Here is an 18,835-nt window from a genome sequence, read left to right as displayed (position 1 = left end):
TGCAGGCCAGAAGAGAGTGGCAAGAAATATTCAAAATATTCAAAGTGATGAATAGCAAGAACCTACAACCAAGATTACTTTATCCAGCAAAGCTATCATTCAGAATAGAAGGTCAGATAAAGAGCTTCACGGATAAGAAAAAGCTAAAGGAGTTCATCTCCACCAAACCAGCATTATATGAAATGCTGAAAGGTATTCTTTAAGAAGAGGAAGAAGAAAAAGGAACTCTTATCATTTGCCACAGCATGGATGGAACTGGAGAGTGGATAAATACCACATGATCTCACTCATTTGTGGAATATAATGAACAACATAAACTGATGAACAAGGACTGATCCAGAGACGGAGAGGCATTGATTGGACTGTCGGGCTTTGGAGGGAGGGTAGGGGAGGGTGGGGGTAAGGGGGAAAGATCAACCAAAGGACTTACATGCAGGCATATAGGCCTAACCAATGGACACGGACAACGGGGGGGTGGGTGAGGGCATGAGCGGGGGGGTGGGGTGGGGGGGGGTGGTAGAGGGCAATGTGGGGACAAGGACACATATATAATATCTTAATCAATAAAAATATATTTAAAAAAAAAGTTATACTTGATAATGTTAAATTATCCATCATAATTTAAAAGTTGCCTTTGATGCCAAAACTACTGTCATTCTAAAAAGCATTCATGTTTCATAAAATATGGACAAAATGAAGAGTTCTATGGATCAAGAATGTTTGGATGTCATTTCAGGGATGACTGGAAAACCACCCAACTGCTATGAAGAACTTATATAATAAAAGCTTGGGTAATTACATTATGAATTTTAATAAGTACGTTATAAGACATTGGAAGATAAATGGTGTGCAATTTTATAGGAACAGAAGAAAAATTACGATATACTTAGATATTTTGACAAAGGAGAAATTATCCTTATACCTTAAAACTGAAATTTAGCTGTAATTATTAACTTTAGTTATAAATTATCCTTCAGATCTCAGCTTTGATCAAAAAGAACAGACCAGAGGAAGTTAGTGTTCCCTGTCGACTGCAACATAGACTGCACTGTCGTTGAACTTGAATCTACACCAACTACACTTGTATTTATTTGTTGCCATTGGCGTATAAAGCTTGATGAGAAGAGACTGTGCTCTTTCTGTTCACTGCTGTGTTAAACATTCTGTTTAGCATTTCTTGAACATCTACTTTTTTCTCCTACTTATTACTTTTTGCATGCATAAATGCATCAATAAACACTGTAGTATGATATGAACCATACTAATTCACCCACCAGTTAAAGCCTAGAACCTTGGATTTCCTCATCTATAAAAAAAATTAATCTATCCAATGCCCTGTTACTCTTTACAACATACCTACAAAATGAATTAAAATAAAAAGGGTTCAAACTGTAGACAGCAGGAGACTTTCCGCTGTAAAGAAAGCAAAATAGAACCAACTTGCTATTAAATCATATAGAATCTTCTAAAAAATACTACTTGGCAGAGATTGAATTGATTCCAACAATAATTATTGAATCCAAAACCTATTTAAAGTTGTATTAATCTTTCTGCTTTGAGGCCAATTTCTCAGGTAAATTTATCAACCTAGGAAAGTATACAGCTGCCACAAAGACTGTGGAGCAGGGAGATGGGGACAGCAATGGCAGGGGAGGATGGGTTATTATGGGCCACTTTCTGTTAGAAGTCTAATCCTGATATGATCAACGCCATGATTAGAGCCTAATCTACTGAAATCAGTTTTAGGAGTGGCCACAGAGGGTTTGGTGTCTCCTGGGCAGACTTCACATCTCCAAATCCTAAAAGTCAACCTGGGGCTACCCTCTCCCAGCATGCTATGCAAAACCCTAACAAAACAGAACCAAGGAAGCATAAAAGGATGAGTCTGGCTTAGAGAAAGTGAAAATGATGGAGAGTAGAAAAGAAAACTAGTAGGAGAAACAGAAAACGTAAGTATTTATAATGTCTTTTGGATACATACATTGACTCATATATATTACAGCCCCAGCAGCCAACACCTCAAAGCATTCTTTTCACATACATAAGTGTCATATTCAAAACAGAGGTTGACATCAAACAAGAATTTTAGTCCTGACTTGAAGCATACCAGAAAAGCATAGAAACAGAATGTGAATTTGGCTGGTGCTAGCAATGCCTTTGTTTTGTTTTTATATGTTTTTATTGATTTTGAGAGAGGAAGAAATAGAAACACCAATGATGAGAGAGAATCATCACTGATTCTCCTGCACACCCCCTATTGGGGATTGAGCCCGCAACTCGGGCATGTGCCCTGACTGGGAATCAAATCAGTGACCTCTTGGTTCCTGGGTCGACGCTCAAACACTGCGTCACACAGCTGGGCACTAGCAGTGGTTTTGGTAATGGCTTCAGAAATGTCATGATAGGCTTAAGGGCACTAAGAGGAAAGTCTGATGCTTCTAATTTGTATGTGCATTGGTTGACACACCAAAGAGTTAAACATTTTTTAGGGTTAAAACTACATTTTAATTTCTCCATGGTTTAGAGTAGTGCTTCTTGGACTTTAGCCAGCATGGGTACCTTCGTAAAATACACATTTTCACTCAAGTTAAAGTGGCCTCTGAGAGTCTGCCAGGCGATATTGATATTCCAGGTCTGAAGGTCACACTTTAAGAAGCAAGGGTTGAGTCTTCAATTTTCCTAGAAAACAGGCCTGGCCTGCAAGCCTTGAGTATTTCCTATCGCCTACCCTGCTGGCCCACAGTACCCTGCAGTCTTCTCTACTCTAGCACACATCACACACAGTATAAAAGTCTGTTGCGTCAGCCTATGAACCAGGAATCATGTTCGATTCCCGGTCAGGGCACATGCCTGGGTTGCAGACTCAATCCCCAGTGTGGGGCGTGCAGGAGGCAGCCGATCAATGATTCTCTCTCATCATTGATGTTTCTGTCACTCCCTCTCCCATCCTCTCTGAAATCAATATACATATGCATATATATATATATATATATATATATATATATAATTTTTTTTTTTAAAGAAACCTACTATATATCTTATTTACTGAGAGCAGTGTTTGACTCGGTCAAAGCCCACAGTTTGTTTCATTTGTACAAGTCATTATTAGTCAATCTGACTGGTTGTAGGACCACTGCTCCAGCTACATTTAATATGTGATTATATCCTTCTCAAGTCTCCATTTTCACAGAATAGTTAACTGTAGCAATCCACTATTCAAGAAAGGAAACAGGCCCTAGTTGGTTTGGCTCAGTGGATAGAGCGTAGGCCTGCGGACTGAAGGGTCCCAGGTTAGAGGCCGGCCAAGGGCACATGCCTGGATTGTGGGCTCAAACCCCAGCTGGGGGCATGCAGGAGGCAGCCAGTCAATGATTCTCTCTCATCATTGATGTTTCTCTCTCTCCATCTCCCTTCCTCTCTGAAATCAATAAAGAAATATATTTTAAAAAAAGAAAAGAAAGGAAACAGGGCAGCACTACCATTTCCTGTGTATCAGGTGCTTTATATTTGTTTTCGTTCAACTATAACAGCAACCATATGATGTAGTTTTACAGATGAAGCAACAAGACAATTCACAAGGTGACTTGTTTAGTGTCACAGACAATAATGGAAGAATAAGGGTTTGTATCCAAGCAACTGCACTATGGTAATATGCAAATTGACCCTAATGGCAGAACAACTGGAGGCAGCCAATTGATGATTCTCTCTCATCATTGATGTTTCTATCTCTCCCTCTCCCTTCCTCTCTGAAATCGATAAATATATATATATATATATATATATACATATATATATATATTTAAAAATAGTGAAAGCATAGCAAAATCTTTGGTTTATCAATTTTAAATTCGTTTAGTATTTCTTTTAATTTCATCAGTAATTCTGGAACTGAAATTTTCACATTTATTAAAATGCTTTGCTGTGCATTGTGCATTAAGGTAGCCACTAGTCATGAGGCTATGAAGCACTTCTAATGTAGTTAGTCTAAAACCAGAGCTAGAACACTGAACCTGAAAAGTGAATGGAAAATATCTCATTAATAATTTTTATGTAGATTAAATGCTAAAATATATTGGGCTAAATAAAAATTAAAGTTAACTCACCTGCTTCTTTTTATTGGGACTACTCAAAACACTGAGATTATACTACGGCTTGCATATTTCTATTGCACAGCACAGGCTTACCTAACTTCCACTGTAACTCCATCTCCAGAAAACACTTGATCATCTAAGCAATAACTGTCACACCAATTTACAACTTATAGATTTTCTTGGTATTTAATCAAAGAATTAATCGAATGTCTAAGTTTATTCTTGGAAAAGTTGATGTACTATTAGAAAATGGTTAAGGTAAATAAAGATTTGACCACTATGAGGCAGAATTTTAACTGATGAAACACAATTCTCTGGTTAGGATGGTATTCACTATATTGGTCAAGACCACAGAACGAATGACATTTAACAAAATACGGAAATGACACTGATATTAACAAAATTTTAAAAATATGGAAACCAAAGAATCTTGCTTATATCACAATAACTGCTATGACAACCCATCTCATTTTATAGCCAGTCTCCACTGCCAAGAATATGCAAAATAAGCACTAAATAAAATAAAAAATATAACACAGGAATGCCTGATATTAAAGAAATTCATGTGATAGACTAATGGATTTCCAATATAAGGCTGGACACATTTCTGTTCATGTAACATGATCCCAGTACCAAAGCAATGATTTAAAAAATGAAGTACTACCTTGTTCTAGGCAAGGCATCTCTGCACAAGTTTGGCAGTGCATTAGAGAGCTAGAACTCATCAATGGAGGCTGTTTGCTGCCCAACTACAACCAATACAAGGGGGAGGTAAAACATGGCCAACGAAACACTCATGAGATTAGCAGCGGATTATGAAGCAGTAGTGAGATAAATAGGAGGCAAGACACTACCAGATTAGGGGGTAAAAGAGGACACAGGAGAAGCAATAGCAAGTATGGGGACATGGCTCATATAAATGGGATCAACCTGGAAACACACACACACTCACACACACACAATTTTAGAACATAAGTCAACAGAAAAATAATCCTAACTGTTTCTCAGTTGGAACAGAAGTTTCTAAATAAGGAGAAATGCTGTATTTACTTATTTGTGAATAAAGAATGTAAAGAATTTATATTCTTAAAGAATGTAAATTATCTGGACCAAAATTAAATGTGAGAATCAAATTTCCATTGCTAAGATCTTTTCAGAGCCAAAACTACGTAATTACTATATATCTATTCAAGAAATAAAAAAGACAAGAAAAACAAACAAAAGAAAATGAAAACAAGAGAAGACTAAGGAGCAGGAAAACTGGTTTGAGAATAAAAATCTCTCCTGGTTTATAACTGTAACGTGCCGTATTTACAAAATAAAAATATATCTGGACTTTATTTAGAGGAGACTAATTCTCACATTAAAATAAAATACAATTTTGTTTTCCTACTGATCTTATAATTCCAAAATAAATGACCAAGATACTAATCCTATAAAAAGTCAAAATTTTCATCAATTTAAGTCATGAGACTTGAAAATTCAAATTATCATTTTGACTAAACACTTATGCACTATTTGATATCTGGCCATTTTATAAAAACTTAAGTAGGATTTTGTAGAATAAATCAGTCTTAGATATGGCGTCTTCACTTTGCATGTAGTTTCGCTTAAGTGCCACTTAAAAAGAACTGGAACTTACCCTCTAGAGCAGTGGTTCTCAACCTGTGGGGCGCGACCCCTTTGGGGGGTTGAACGACCCTTTCACAGGGGTCGCCTAAGACCATTGGAAAACACATATATAATTACATATTGTTTTTGTGACTAATCACTATGCCTTAATTATGTTCAATTTGTAACAATGAAAATACATCCTGCATATCAGATATTTACACTACGATTCATAACAGTAGCAAAATTAGTTATGAAGTAGCAACGAAAATAATTTTATGGTTGGGGGTCACCACAACATGAGGAACTGTATTAAAGGGTCGCGGCATTAGGAAGGTTGAGAACCACTGCTCTAGAGGTAGAGCCCACAATACCTAAAACAATTTCAGAAGGAGCTCCCTTCACTTCCTAAAAATCAATAAGACAATTCTAAGATTTTTCCATTAAACCACTGATGTAAGTCCTAAGTTGAAATGTCAGCTGCACTATACCCAAAACTTTACTGTTTCTTTTAAAGGGTTCTATTGTAACTGCAAACTAGAACTTTAAAAAATTTTAAGTGTTTTCTATTAGAAGCTGTAATCAAATAGGTTACATTTATATATCACAAGTGAGTTGAAATTCCAAATAAGATCACTTCAAGTTTACTGCTTCATTCACAGCATTTTTTTTTAAATGGCCCATATACCTAAGTTAACACTACATTAAGTTCAACCTGAAGGCAAAAAATATTGCCCTCCAAAGCCACACATACACCTTGTTTTACAGAAATGCTCCAACATGGTTTGTCAACATCGTTAAAATCACCCTACCTGTTTAGAACGGGGTCTACCGGGAGAAAACTTCCTTTTGGTAATAGCTGGTTTACCCATGCCAATTTTCGGAGTGACTGAAAAGTAAGTGGTTGGCAGGATGTTTCCAACAGAAGCACTGAGCGCTGAAGGGTAACGGTGCAGCATGTCGTGGGAAGGCGAGTCCGAGGAACGAGGTGGAGAGGAAGGAGCGTGGGCCTTGCTTATGTCCACGGCCAATGGCAATGGTAACTCCGTCTCGGGCGGGAACTTTACAGATTTGTCTTGGCAGAAACCATCCTTCACACAACTCTCAACTGCAGGAGTCGTTTCAAAGTCCATGAAGGCAGCGGAAGATTCAGAACTAGCTTTCTTTTCCACTTCTTCTTGTACCCTTTCTCCAGCTAAGCGTTCCATAGGGCATACAGTACTGTCCTCAGAGGAGGACACCGAGGTTTCTGGTGGAATGGTGACGGAGTCCATGATTGAATTTGGAGGCCTGGACTCCTCAGTGGATGCCACCACCTGAGGTTCCTCTGACAACTGCAGCTCCGCTTGTGCAGTGGCCGGGTGTGCCAGGATGTTGACGTTTCCCGTCACATCCATTTTGTTTTCATTTTGATTTTCATCACAAGTATGTATCACTTTAGAAGACATTTCCACTTTTTCATTATCAACTGCATGAGAAATCCGATTTTCCAATTCAGGATGCATTTTATCTTGAGATGATTCTACAAAAGTTGAAATATTTGTTATGTTAATGTACATATGAATTTTTAAATTTCTAACTAGGAGTAGTTGTAAGACATGAATGTCTTATATGTCTGTAGCTTTGTGGCTTACAAATAATAGGCTTGGGCAGATTAATCGCAGATCAGACCAGAAAACCTACAAAATTATCACATAAAATAGGATCCCCAAGGTGTAAGGTATTTCTGGTAAGAATATTAAAACAGAATTTCTATAACATGTATAGGTGTTTTATAAATTGAGCACTTACAAAACTATTTAAAACTTTGTAGGTGAAGTTATACTCATTTAACAACTAGGAAATGAAGTTCAGAGATGTTATGTAAGGTCTTCAAGTTAAAATGAAGACTACTAGTCCAGAATATAAGGCTATTCTGCAACAGCAGGCACCCAGGTGTAAACAAAGCTCTGTAGACTCAAATGTGTAATGACCACAGACAGAAAAGATTTTGCTCAGCTGTACCTGCTAACCTAACTCAAGGCATGTGTTATATATCAGAAATATTTCTAGTTGCTGACTAGTAAATTTTAAATCAGGGGACTAGTGTGTTGGACCATTAACCCAATACTTAACAGTAATTTCAGTGGTCCAATCGACATGAGCCCTAAGTGCCCTATCAAGTAAGACCACTGACTTAGTAAAAAGCACTTCGTATTTCAAATACCATCGTGGTAATTTCTAAGTTACATTAACAAACACTCTAATTCCTCCTTTATGATTTACCATGGTGACTGAAATTTATCTACATCCTTGTATCAAAATGAAATCTCACTTCTCATTTCCACTTTATTGGAAGACTATAGTTGAGGATAAAGAAAAAACATCAAATAAATCTGATTGTACCTTTTTAAGTTATTTTTTAATACATTTTTATTGATTTAGCGCAGAAGAGGGAGAGAGGGACAGAAACATCAATGAGAGAGAATCACTGATTGGCTGCCTCCTGCACGCACCCCATTGTGGATCAAGCCCGCAACCTGGGCATATGCCCTTGACCAGAATCAAACCCAGGACCCTTCAGTCCGCAGGCCAATGGGACTGAGCAAAACCAGCCAGGACTGTACCTAGTATTTTTAAACACAAAAATCCTTCAAAAATACTTAATACAAAATTAAACACACATGAGAAGTACATGCTTAAGGGTTTAAAACCAAAAGTACCATTATTTGAGTGACTCAAATGAAAAAACCTATCATAATGCTATAGGAAGCCTAAGTCATATGCTAACAGAAGACCAACAGCCTCAAATCACACTGGCAAAGAGGAACCTATGTAACACATGTAGAGACCACAAATATATTCCTTCTGTTCTATGCTAGGAAGTATTAAGATAGAAATATAAACACACAGTTCAATTATAGTCAGCTAGTTTAATACAATGATTTTAACTTGCCTAAATAATGAACACTTGATTTAGCAATTCTTTTTAGAGAATGTAAGCAGTAGTAAATAATTATTTGGGATGATTAATTTTGAAAGGCAACTGACAATGACCAATCTGTATAGAAACCATACAGGCATGGTTATGGTTGTAATGGGAGCAAACAGACCATAGGAACATGCCGCTTACCAGAAGTGAGAAGGCCCTGTGTGTCCAGACCTTCTGGCAGATTGCTCTTCTGCTGTTCTCCAGCATGGATCAGAACTGCTGGGAATAACACATGCGTGGAATCTCCAGCAAGGAGTCAAATTTCCCAAACCCTGCCCTTTCCAAGTAACTAAACATTTTTATCCTATTGTCAAAGGCCAATTTCCAATGTAAGCACAGAACACCATGCTACTATTTCTTAGTAAGCAGGGTATAAAGATGGGTATGAAAAAGAATGAGGATTCTGAATACACACTATGAGACTTATGGTTATAGATAGCCTTTTGTCTTACTTTTTTTACGTTACATACCTTTTAATAAGTTGTTAAATATGAAGTTAATCTCAGAAAAATCTCAATAATTATATTCAATCTATAAAATATACAATTTTACATAAACTACCACAAACTATCAAATGAGCCCAAGATTTAAGTTTAAGAAGTAGTTTATCCCTCAACCTGGTCTCTCATTAATTTCAGATCAAGTGCAGTAATATTATCAATTTTGAAAAAAGCTTAATTGAAAGAACTAAAACAACCCTCAACAGGATTGCTAAGATGACCTCAAATAAATTTTTCATTATCTCAGCATGGAATATCTCACAATCAGGAATGGCTCTAGTTAGTAATTAACAAGTATAACTCAGAAGTAGAAAATAACAAATTACTTTTTTGGGTTTTTTTTTTACAAACTAGAGGCCTGATGCACAAAATTCGTGCAAGGGGCTCGCCCCTCCCCCACCCCGCGGCTTCGTCCAGAAGGTCCTCGGGAAGGACTTCCGGTCTAATTAGCATATTACGCTTTTATTATTATAGATCACTTTTTAATGAAAAGCAATTGATCCCTAAACAAATAATTTATTTGTGATTAAGTCTAGGTTACAACTCAACTACAAATATATCCGTACCCTTTCCCCTATTGATTTCTGTCTAAGGTTATTTTACTAAAAGCTCCTCTCTAAACAGTTTCCTAAGCAGTATGTATATCTTGGCTAATTTTTATTTAGGATACTAAAATTTCAGCAGACATTCACATATTCGCTGTACCCACATTTTCTCCAGAAAATGGGCTCTATTCATTATGGAAAACACTCTTACCATCTGGAACAATTCCAGATGTAGACTCTTGGCCGCGGGCATCTTTAGTAACTGCTTGCTGGAGAAACACCACAGGGTCTCCAGAGCCTTCCACTTCCATTTCATTGTTATAATCTGTAACAGAAATGTATTTATTCTTTAGCTCAGAATGACTTTTCCTGGTTTTGTTTTTGTTCTGTTGTTGTTGTTGTTAACTAAGTCAACAGTTACTATGTTGCTTTAGTGAGGGTAAATTATCACCAAAAATATCATAAACTCTTCTTCATATTTTACTATTTTGAACCCAACATATATTTACATATTTTAAAACATGGAAAGTAGCCCGGCCAGCATGGCTCAGTGGCTGAGCATCAACCTATGAACCAGGAAGACACAGTTCAATTCCTGGTCAGAGCATATGCCCGAGTTGCAGGCTTGATCCCCAGTTTTGGGGCATGCAGGAGGCAGCCAATCAATGATTCTCTCTCATCATTGATGTTTCTGTATCTCTCTCCCTCTTCCTTCTCTCTGAAATCAAAAAAAATTTTTTGAAAAAAAATAATAAATAAAATAAAAATATGGATAGCATAATGAATTAAGAGGTAACTGGTACCCAGCCAGTGTGGCTCAGTGGTTGAGCATCGAGCCATGAACCAAGAGGCCAAGATTCCATTCCGGTCAGGGCACATGCCTGGGTTGTGGGCTCAATCCCCAGTAGGGGGTGTGTATGAGGCAGCCAATCAATAATTCTTTCTCATTTTTATCCCTCTCTCCCTCTCCCTTCCTCTCTCTGAAATCAACAAACAAAAAAGTAACTGACATTTCATTATTTTAAAAGGATATTCAACAACTGTATACTGATGCATACAGGAATAATATGAGTAATTAAGATGCATCTATTTAATCCCTTTGCAGATAATAACACAGAGACTTTTATAGAGGTTGTCACGCATACTGATGAAAATGAAAAACAATGGCAAGACGGTCTGTTTCTTCACCATCTAAGAATCTTGTAATCATATTTATAGCTAACAGTACACTACTAAAATACCTGAGCAAAATTTGGGACTCTAGAAGTGAAAATTAACATATAAGAACAAAATTATAAAACTAAAACTTGTTTAGAGTGAAATAACCCAGATTTTGAAGCGCAAATTAAGTCCTATTACCAAACCTGGAGGAACCTGCACTGTTGGCGCAAAGAATATGCTTGGAGTAAAGCACAACAGTCCTGGATTCGAACATCCGGAGAACAGTTGTGAGAAGCTAGATGAGATGTCAGCCATCAGACACAGGTATCAGGGTCACGTGTGTATTTAAAGGCTGAGAAATTAAGAATAAGATGGGACCTGGCACACAGAAGTCACCCATTATCACTAAAGCAGTATACTGGTGGTTGGCTGGGCCCAAGTGTACCTGCAGTGATGTCGGCCATCTCCACACCATCACCTGGCTGCAGCGCATCCATCTCGGCTGCTGCTAAGTGTCTGCAGTATGTGCAGATATACTCTTCTCTGAACTGAGAGTCCAGTTCCTGATCGGTTGGTTTGTCACATTCTAAGTGAATCCACCTGCAGTGATAAATATTTTTAGATAAAATGTTCTAGTTCATAACGTAGGGCAAAGAGAAGCAATTGCTGAAAAACTGGGCAAAGGAGAGGTTGAGGATGAGAGAGAGAGGTTATAGGGGTTGGCAACTGGGGAAGGACCTATTTAAGGAATGGGCGTTTCTGCATGTCATGAGAGGTGCTGACATACTTTTACTTCCATACTGTCAAACTATTTCCTCTTCAGTTCCCCCTCTTAATGCTCATTTCTGGTCTTGTCTTATCTTTTGCCCATTCAGTTCCTTACGCCTTTCAGATTCATGAAAATGTGACTTAACTTCACCTACAGCAGCACTCAGTACTAACAGGAACATTAGAGTAATAAAGCTCAGAGCACAGATACATGGCAGAGGACGATCACACAGAGGAACTAACACAACACTTCAATGGCAAATGTCTTCTTACCTTTTGCACATATTACAGTGAAGCATGTCTTTCTGCAGTTCTGGGTTGTAGCACTTCCCGCAGAAAGGACACAAGTTGTCCTGCTGCTGGTAACAACTGTCACACACCAGGCAATTGTGGTGCCACTGAGAGCTAGACCGTGTGCCACACTCTACACAAATTCTGCAATTCTAAACGCCAGGAGAAATGAAAACAAAACCAGGGTGTTAAGCATATGTATTACAGTCCTTGTATAAACCATTTGGAACTCAATGAAACATTCATAGATTATACATTAAGCTTTCATTTTCATGATGCTAATTTAGGGTATATATTTTTGAAAAAGCAATTTGTATTGAGCCTCTGATAAGACATCACTCAATTTGAGCTAAAACCTCTAAGAAAATATAAATAGGGGATGGAGACATCCAAGTAAACATAAATAAGAAGGGGGGAAAGCCCAAGAGCTACTCCAACTTTAAAAAAAAAAAATGGAGCATATTCCAGAATCAGGAAGTAGCTTATGTGGAATACATCTGCTAAACCCCCATTGCAGAATGCAAATTGGTGCTGCTAGGGTGCTCCATTTGCTATGGGTAGCTTAGACACCAAAAACAAGGATTCACACTAAAGAAGTATCACCACCCATTCCAAATGACTTGGTGTCTAAAATTGTGAAAATAATCACTCTGCATCAAAATCCAACTATGGCTTCTCGTATTTTCTGAACAGAATGGCACTATTCTTTTCAAAATAGAGCTTTTTACCAAGTGCCAGGCCTGCGAAGGCCAGCCCAAACCCTCCTTTGTGCCTGTGAGTTAGTCTGCCTTAAAGCCCTGGGCGCAAGACTGCGGGGCTCTCATTACCTACCGTGGCTTTCTGATCTAAAACACCAACAAAAGGAGCTGTATCTTTTTGAGCTGCTGGGTTGACATGAAAAAACTTGTTCACCAAAAAAGAGAAACTAGCATGAGCCATAAATCTGCTGAAGTCTTACAGGTATCATATGAATGCACTAATACTAATGCAAAAATCCTGAATAATATTACAAATAGACTCCAGTAGCAAACAGGAAAATAATAAGCCACATCCTAGTGGATTTTATGCAAGGATGGTGAAATACAAGGACGGTTAAATATTAGAAATCCGCCCAGCAGGTGTGGCTCAAGTTTGTTGAGCATCATCCCACGCACCAAGAGGTCGCCAGTTGATTCCACTAAGGGCACATGCCCAGGTCGTGGGCTCAAACCCTGGTAGGTGGCATGCTGGAGGCAGCCAACTGATGTTTCTCACATCAATGTTTCGGTCTGTCTCTCTCCTTCTCCCTTCCTATTTCTCTCTCTTAAAAAACAAAATCAATTAAGAGCATATTTTTAAAAAAGAAAATCTATTAATAAAATTTAACATATTCTTAGGTCTAAGAATAATTTCAATAGATTCTGAAAACCCTTTGGAAAAAAATCAAAACCCATTCCTAATTTAAAGAACTCTTAAGAAAATAAAAGTGGGTGGGTATTTCCTTAATGTGATAAATATACATACATCAACTCTAAAGCCAGCATTTTATTTAACTGGGGAACCCTAGAGGTATTCCCACTGAAGCAAGGATGTGTACTCGACTCACTACTATTTAACATGATTCTGAACTTAATGTAAACATTGAAACAAAACCAAGGTAGAGTAATAAGAAGAAATAAAACAGTATTGTAGATGTCAAGATAATATATTTGAAAATCCTAGAGAACTGATCACAAATTCAATATAAAAGAACTTAAGAAAGTAGCATGATATAAAACAAGCAATGATAAATCAAAAGAATATACACACAAATAATAACCAGTTAAAAGGTATAATAAATGAGAAAATCTCACTTATAACAGCAACAAAATGGATAGAATACTTAAGAATGAACCTATACAAAGAGAATTACAAGCGCTATTAGAGGACGCCTAACTAGATCTGCACAAACGCAAAGACATACCTGTTCATGGTTAGGATGTCTTATCATCAAGATGTCATTTCTCCCCTAACTCAATTAAAAATTTTAAAGTGATCCCAATAAAAACTCCAATGATGTTTTTTATGTAGTTAGGTAAGTTGATATAGAGTTCATAAGGAAAAGTAAACAAAAGAACAGCCAGTAAATACATGAAATTAAAAGGTTCTGAAGGGGGACGATACTTCCACACACTGCAGAGCCTCTAGACTTGAAACAGGATGGTAATAGAAAGATCCATGGAACAGACTAGCAATTCCAAAAATAAACCCCAACCCAATCTAGAACTCTAATCTGGAATCTCAAAATGGATGGGGCAAAGAGAGTCTTTTAATGTCTGGTTTGTGGGCAACTGGATAGCCAACTGGAAAATGATACTTCAAATAATACACAAGCAGCAACTCCAAGTGGACTAGAGCTAAAAGTGAAAAATAAAGTGATGCAAAAACTGGAAGATAATATGAACTCTTCAACCTAGCTGGTTGTTCAGTGGTTAGAGCGTTGGCCCACAAACTAAAGGGTCTCGGCTTCAGTTCTGGTCAAGGGAACGTACCCTGATTGCAGGCTCAATCCCTGGCTCCAGTCACAGCATGTGTGGGAGGCAACCAATAGATGTGTCTCTCTCACACTGATGACTGACTCTCTCTCTCTCTCTCTCTCTCTCTCTCTCTCTCTCTCTCTCCCCCCCCCCCTCCCTCCCTCCCTTCTACTCTCTCTAAAAATCAATGGGAAAAATATCCTCGGTGAGGATTCCTCGGTGAGAATTAACAACAAAAAAAGAACTCTTCTATAACCTCAGTGTAAGGAAGGATGATTCTAACTCAAAAAATCCAGAAGTAATAGAAAATGATAAATCTGGCTATATTCTGTGGCAAAAACGTAACATTAGCAAAATGAAAAGGGAAATTAACTAACTGGAAGGAAATATTTGCATCATATAACACAAATAAAGGCCTTATATCCCCAATATACAAAGAACACTTAAATTGGGGGCGGGGGGTAAAAAAAAATCAAAATCTTCAAGGATAATAGGCAACACTCATATAGAAGAAGGTAAAAATTACCCTTACGCACATAAAAAAGTTATCAACTTCACTCAAAAGAGAAATGAAAATTAAACTACATTGAGATACCATTTTTCACCATAAAATGGGCAAAAATTCAAAAGCTGAACATGATACTCTGTTGGCCAGGCTATAGAAAAAGTTGTTCTTTCACACATTACTTTCCTGGTGGTAATGTGAACTGCCATTAGCCCCTGGGGAAGGAATTTGACACTATCTCTGTCAATTCCTTGAGCATTCACCCCTGAGTCAGTAATTCCACTTCCAGGAATTTGTCTAGAAATCTTCTCTCAAAAATTCAAAAAACCTTAAACATAAAGTTACTGCCTTCAGAACCATTTGTTATGTAACTATGGAAAACTACCTAATATCCAAGCATAGCCCATTGGTTGAATAAACTATGGTGCAGATAAGAAAGTGGGGGAGGGGAAGGGAGAGGAAAAGGAAGAGGGAAATCAACTGATATGATTTGCAGACTTTTTTTAAGTGAAAAAAGCAACATGCAAAAGAGCACATATAATATGCTACCTTCGGTATAAAGGGAAAATAATATATCTGCTATCATTATAAAATAATACAGGAAGGACAAATCAAGGAGCAAGCTAGTAAATGTGGTGGAAGTGGTTCAGGAGGAAATAACAATTCTGAGTAGAACTTTTGAAGGCATGCTAGTATTCTATATACTTTTAAAAATGGAAATCATAAGAAAAGGGGAATAAAGTCTATCACTGAAAGTGAACTGAAGTTTCTTTGTTGCAGTGAGGAACTGAGTAAATGTGTGGGTGTTGGTGGGACCCAGATTCTTACTACAGAAGAACAGACATGCAAGAATGGGAGAAGGCAAAAACCTCAGTAGGAAGGATTGGCATTGGAGTTATTGGAGTACATCCATTACTTATAAATTATGTGAGTATAAAGTTATGTTTATGTGTGTACATGTATTTATTTGTACATACGTATGTGAAGTGCCCACATGCATTAATTCCTGACCCATCTGCTGACATGGCAAACCTAGTGCCTCTTCTCCACTACAGGCTCCTGAGCTAGAGGAGATGGCCGATTCCAGGGCTGAGGCATGAGAAGTGTAAGATGAACTTGAACATCTTGTTAGCCAAAATGTTAAGGAGCTGCTCACAAGGACATGGGACCCAGCTTTAAGAGGCTGCCAAAGGGAAATATGGGACAATCTGAGCACAAAACAAATTAGCTACAGTAATTAATTAAAGCATTATTTTACAAACAAAGGGTAAAAACTGCCATCAGGCAATGGGTCCTAAAATCTTGGTGGAAATTTTGATGAGGAGCAGGGTATTCACATGATCTTAAGAGTGTCTCCTCACAAGGCTTTACTCGATACACGGGAGAAAAGAAAACGGGAGAAATCTACTGGCAGCTTGACCAGATTATCAGATTGACATCACCTATGAGGAGACATGAGCGTGAGGTGCACAGGCTGTGACACCCGAGAAGGTCACTCATCACCTTTGCAGTATTTGGGCCAAGAATGCCTAACTCTGCATAATCATGAGGAAATACAAAGACAAAATGAAGGAAGTTCTATTTGGGAAAAACAAACAGGTATGTGGGAGAAAACTATTCTTCAAAAATGTCAATCTAAAAAACACAAAGAAGAGCTTGGGAAATTTTCCAGATTAAAGGAATCAAAAGAGACACAACTACTAAATGGGATACCTAACCCAGACTAGATCTTGGACCCTGCTTGGGAAGGGAGAAAATGTTATGTGGGACCTTAGATTAAGTGACAAATTGAAACATGGATGGTAGATTGGATGAAAATACTACACTGATGTAAACATATGAAGTAGGGAACAGTGTTGATTATGTAAGAATATCCCTATTGCCATGACCGGTTTGGCTCAGTGGAGAGAGCGTCGGCCTGCGGACTGAAAGGTCCCAGGTTCGATTCTGGTCAAGGGCATGTACCTTGGTTGCGGGCACATCCCCAGTAGGAGGCGTGCAGGAGGCAGCTGATCGATGTTTCTCTCTCATCAGTGTTTCTTTTTTTTTTTTCTTTTTTTTAAAAATATATTTTATTGATTTTTCAGAGAGAGGAAGGGAGAGAGATAGAGTTAGAAACATCGATGAGAGAGAAACATCGATCAGCTGCCTCCTGCACATCCCCCACCGGGGACGTGCCCGCAACCCAGGCACATGCCCTTGACCGGAATCGAACCCGGGACCTCTCAGTCCGCAGGCTGACGCTCTATCCACTGAGCCAAACCGGTTTCGGCTCTCATCAGTGTTTCTAACTCTCTATCCCTCTCTCTTCCTCTCTGTGAAAATCAATAAAATATACTTAAAAAAAAAAAAAGAATATCCCTATTATTAGGAAATACACACTTAAGTATTTAGGGGTAAAGGAAACACAGTATATGTAACTTACCCTCAAATGGTTCAGGCAAAAAAAAATATTGGGGGAGGAGTGTTGGTAAGGAGGGAGAAGAGAGTAGAGAGAAAGGGCAAAGATGATGACGCTGAAACCCCAACCATAGGTGAATCTAGATAAATGACATATGGGTATTTTTATTTTTCGAACTTTTAAAGTTTGAAATTATTTTCAAATAAAAATTTTTTTAAATGTATAATATACCAACACGCAAGCATTCTTGAAAGAAAAACAGGGAAAAGAAACCTACCTGACATGTGACTGGTCTACAGCAAAGTTCATGACAAGATCACCCACACTCCAGCGGGCAGCCTCACTGCCCTGAAGGCCTGTGAAGGCCCCAGCGTCTCCATCTCCGATGCAGTGTGGGCAGGTACCAGGCCTCCAAATGTTAAATTCTGACTAAAGATCATGGAGATGCATGGAAGAATTTAACAGGAGAGGATCATTCTTCAGACTGCTCAGAGGATAAGCCTGCCTATTACAAAAAGCTCCATGCAGATTCCATGGGTGCCTGGATACTCATTTTAGGCATCACGCTGGCCACTTTATAGGCACATCTCCCTAAACTCAACACCCCTGTGAGCTAAGTCCTATTAACATTCTCTGCATGAGGAAAACTGGCTCAGGAAAGTTGAATAATTGCCCATAATCTTGCATTTAGTAACCAGAAAAACTGATATTTGACACCACAACCTAACCTTTTATCCACATTATAATAACTCCATAGAACAGATTTTCTCTTTTTTAAACACAACTGTCCAATCCGATTCCCAGCACGGTTATATTCTGTCGCTGAGAAAAACACCAGCAGAATCTGACAGAGAGCAAATTAGTAAGAGGCCAGCACAAAGGGAATGCTGAGAACAACCTTGGGAAATAAACCTGAAATTTTGAAGACATTTTCCAAGATAATGAAAACCATGACAAAGAAGATAATGAAGTAAGAGCAGGAAACAAAAATTAACTAGATGTTACTAAATAGTATTAAAGAGAATATTAAAAAGGTAGTTTTTTTTAAAGGCAAAGTTAGTCACACTTCTCTAGACCTGGAGACTGAAAGCTACACTAATTAGTGTAGAACCACAGATGCATCCTGGAAGCAAATACAAAGAAATGAGAACAACAACAAAAAGATCCTAACTCTTTTAAGCACACACACAAAAAAGGATTATAGCTAGGTAACTTAAAAAAAAGAGATAAAGAAAAAATAAAAAATTTTCTTCTGTGATAAGCTGAAAAAACTCTTGGGGGGGGGGGATGGGGATGGATAGTTTCTAAAGTATAAAAAAGAAAAAGATGTAACACAAAATTATACCAAACCAAATCCAAATTCTTGTGGTAGTCATAAGACAGGAGTGAGCAAACTTTTTGACTCGAGGGCCACAATGGGTTCTTAAACTGGACCGGAGGGCCGGAACAAAAGCATGGATGGACTGTTTGTGTGAACTAATACAAATTCAAAGTAA

The 18,835-nt window shown here is 38.0% G+C and overlaps 1 protein-coding gene across 1 annotated transcript in view; it reads right to left on the bottom strand.

Annotated features, from left to right (window-relative positions):
- The window catches only part of KMT2C (lysine methyltransferase 2C), a 260,224-nt gene that overhangs the window by 99,106 nt on the left and 142,283 nt on the right, over window positions 1-18,835 (bottom strand). Inside the window, exons 10-14 of the mRNA XM_081101731.1 lie at window positions 11,921-12,090; window positions 11,325-11,479; window positions 9,930-10,043; window positions 8,815-8,889; window positions 6,515-7,224 (exon numbers count right to left, since the gene is read on the bottom strand). Coding sequence (XP_080957857.1) covers window positions 6,515-7,224; window positions 8,815-8,889; window positions 9,930-10,043; window positions 11,325-11,479; window positions 11,921-12,090 — 1,224 coding nt within the window. The remainder of the gene's footprint in view (window positions 1-6,514; window positions 7,225-8,814; window positions 8,890-9,929; window positions 10,044-11,324; window positions 11,480-11,920; window positions 12,091-18,835) is intronic.

The sequence above is a fragment of the Myotis nattereri genome (assembly GCF_964212035.1).
Source record: "Myotis nattereri genome assembly, chromosome: 11".
In the NCBI taxonomy this organism is placed as follows: domain Eukaryota; kingdom Metazoa; phylum Chordata; class Mammalia; order Chiroptera; family Vespertilionidae; genus Myotis; species Myotis nattereri.
The sequence above is the reverse complement of the archived record's forward strand: the minus strand, read 5'-3'. Positions and strand labels throughout refer to the sequence as shown.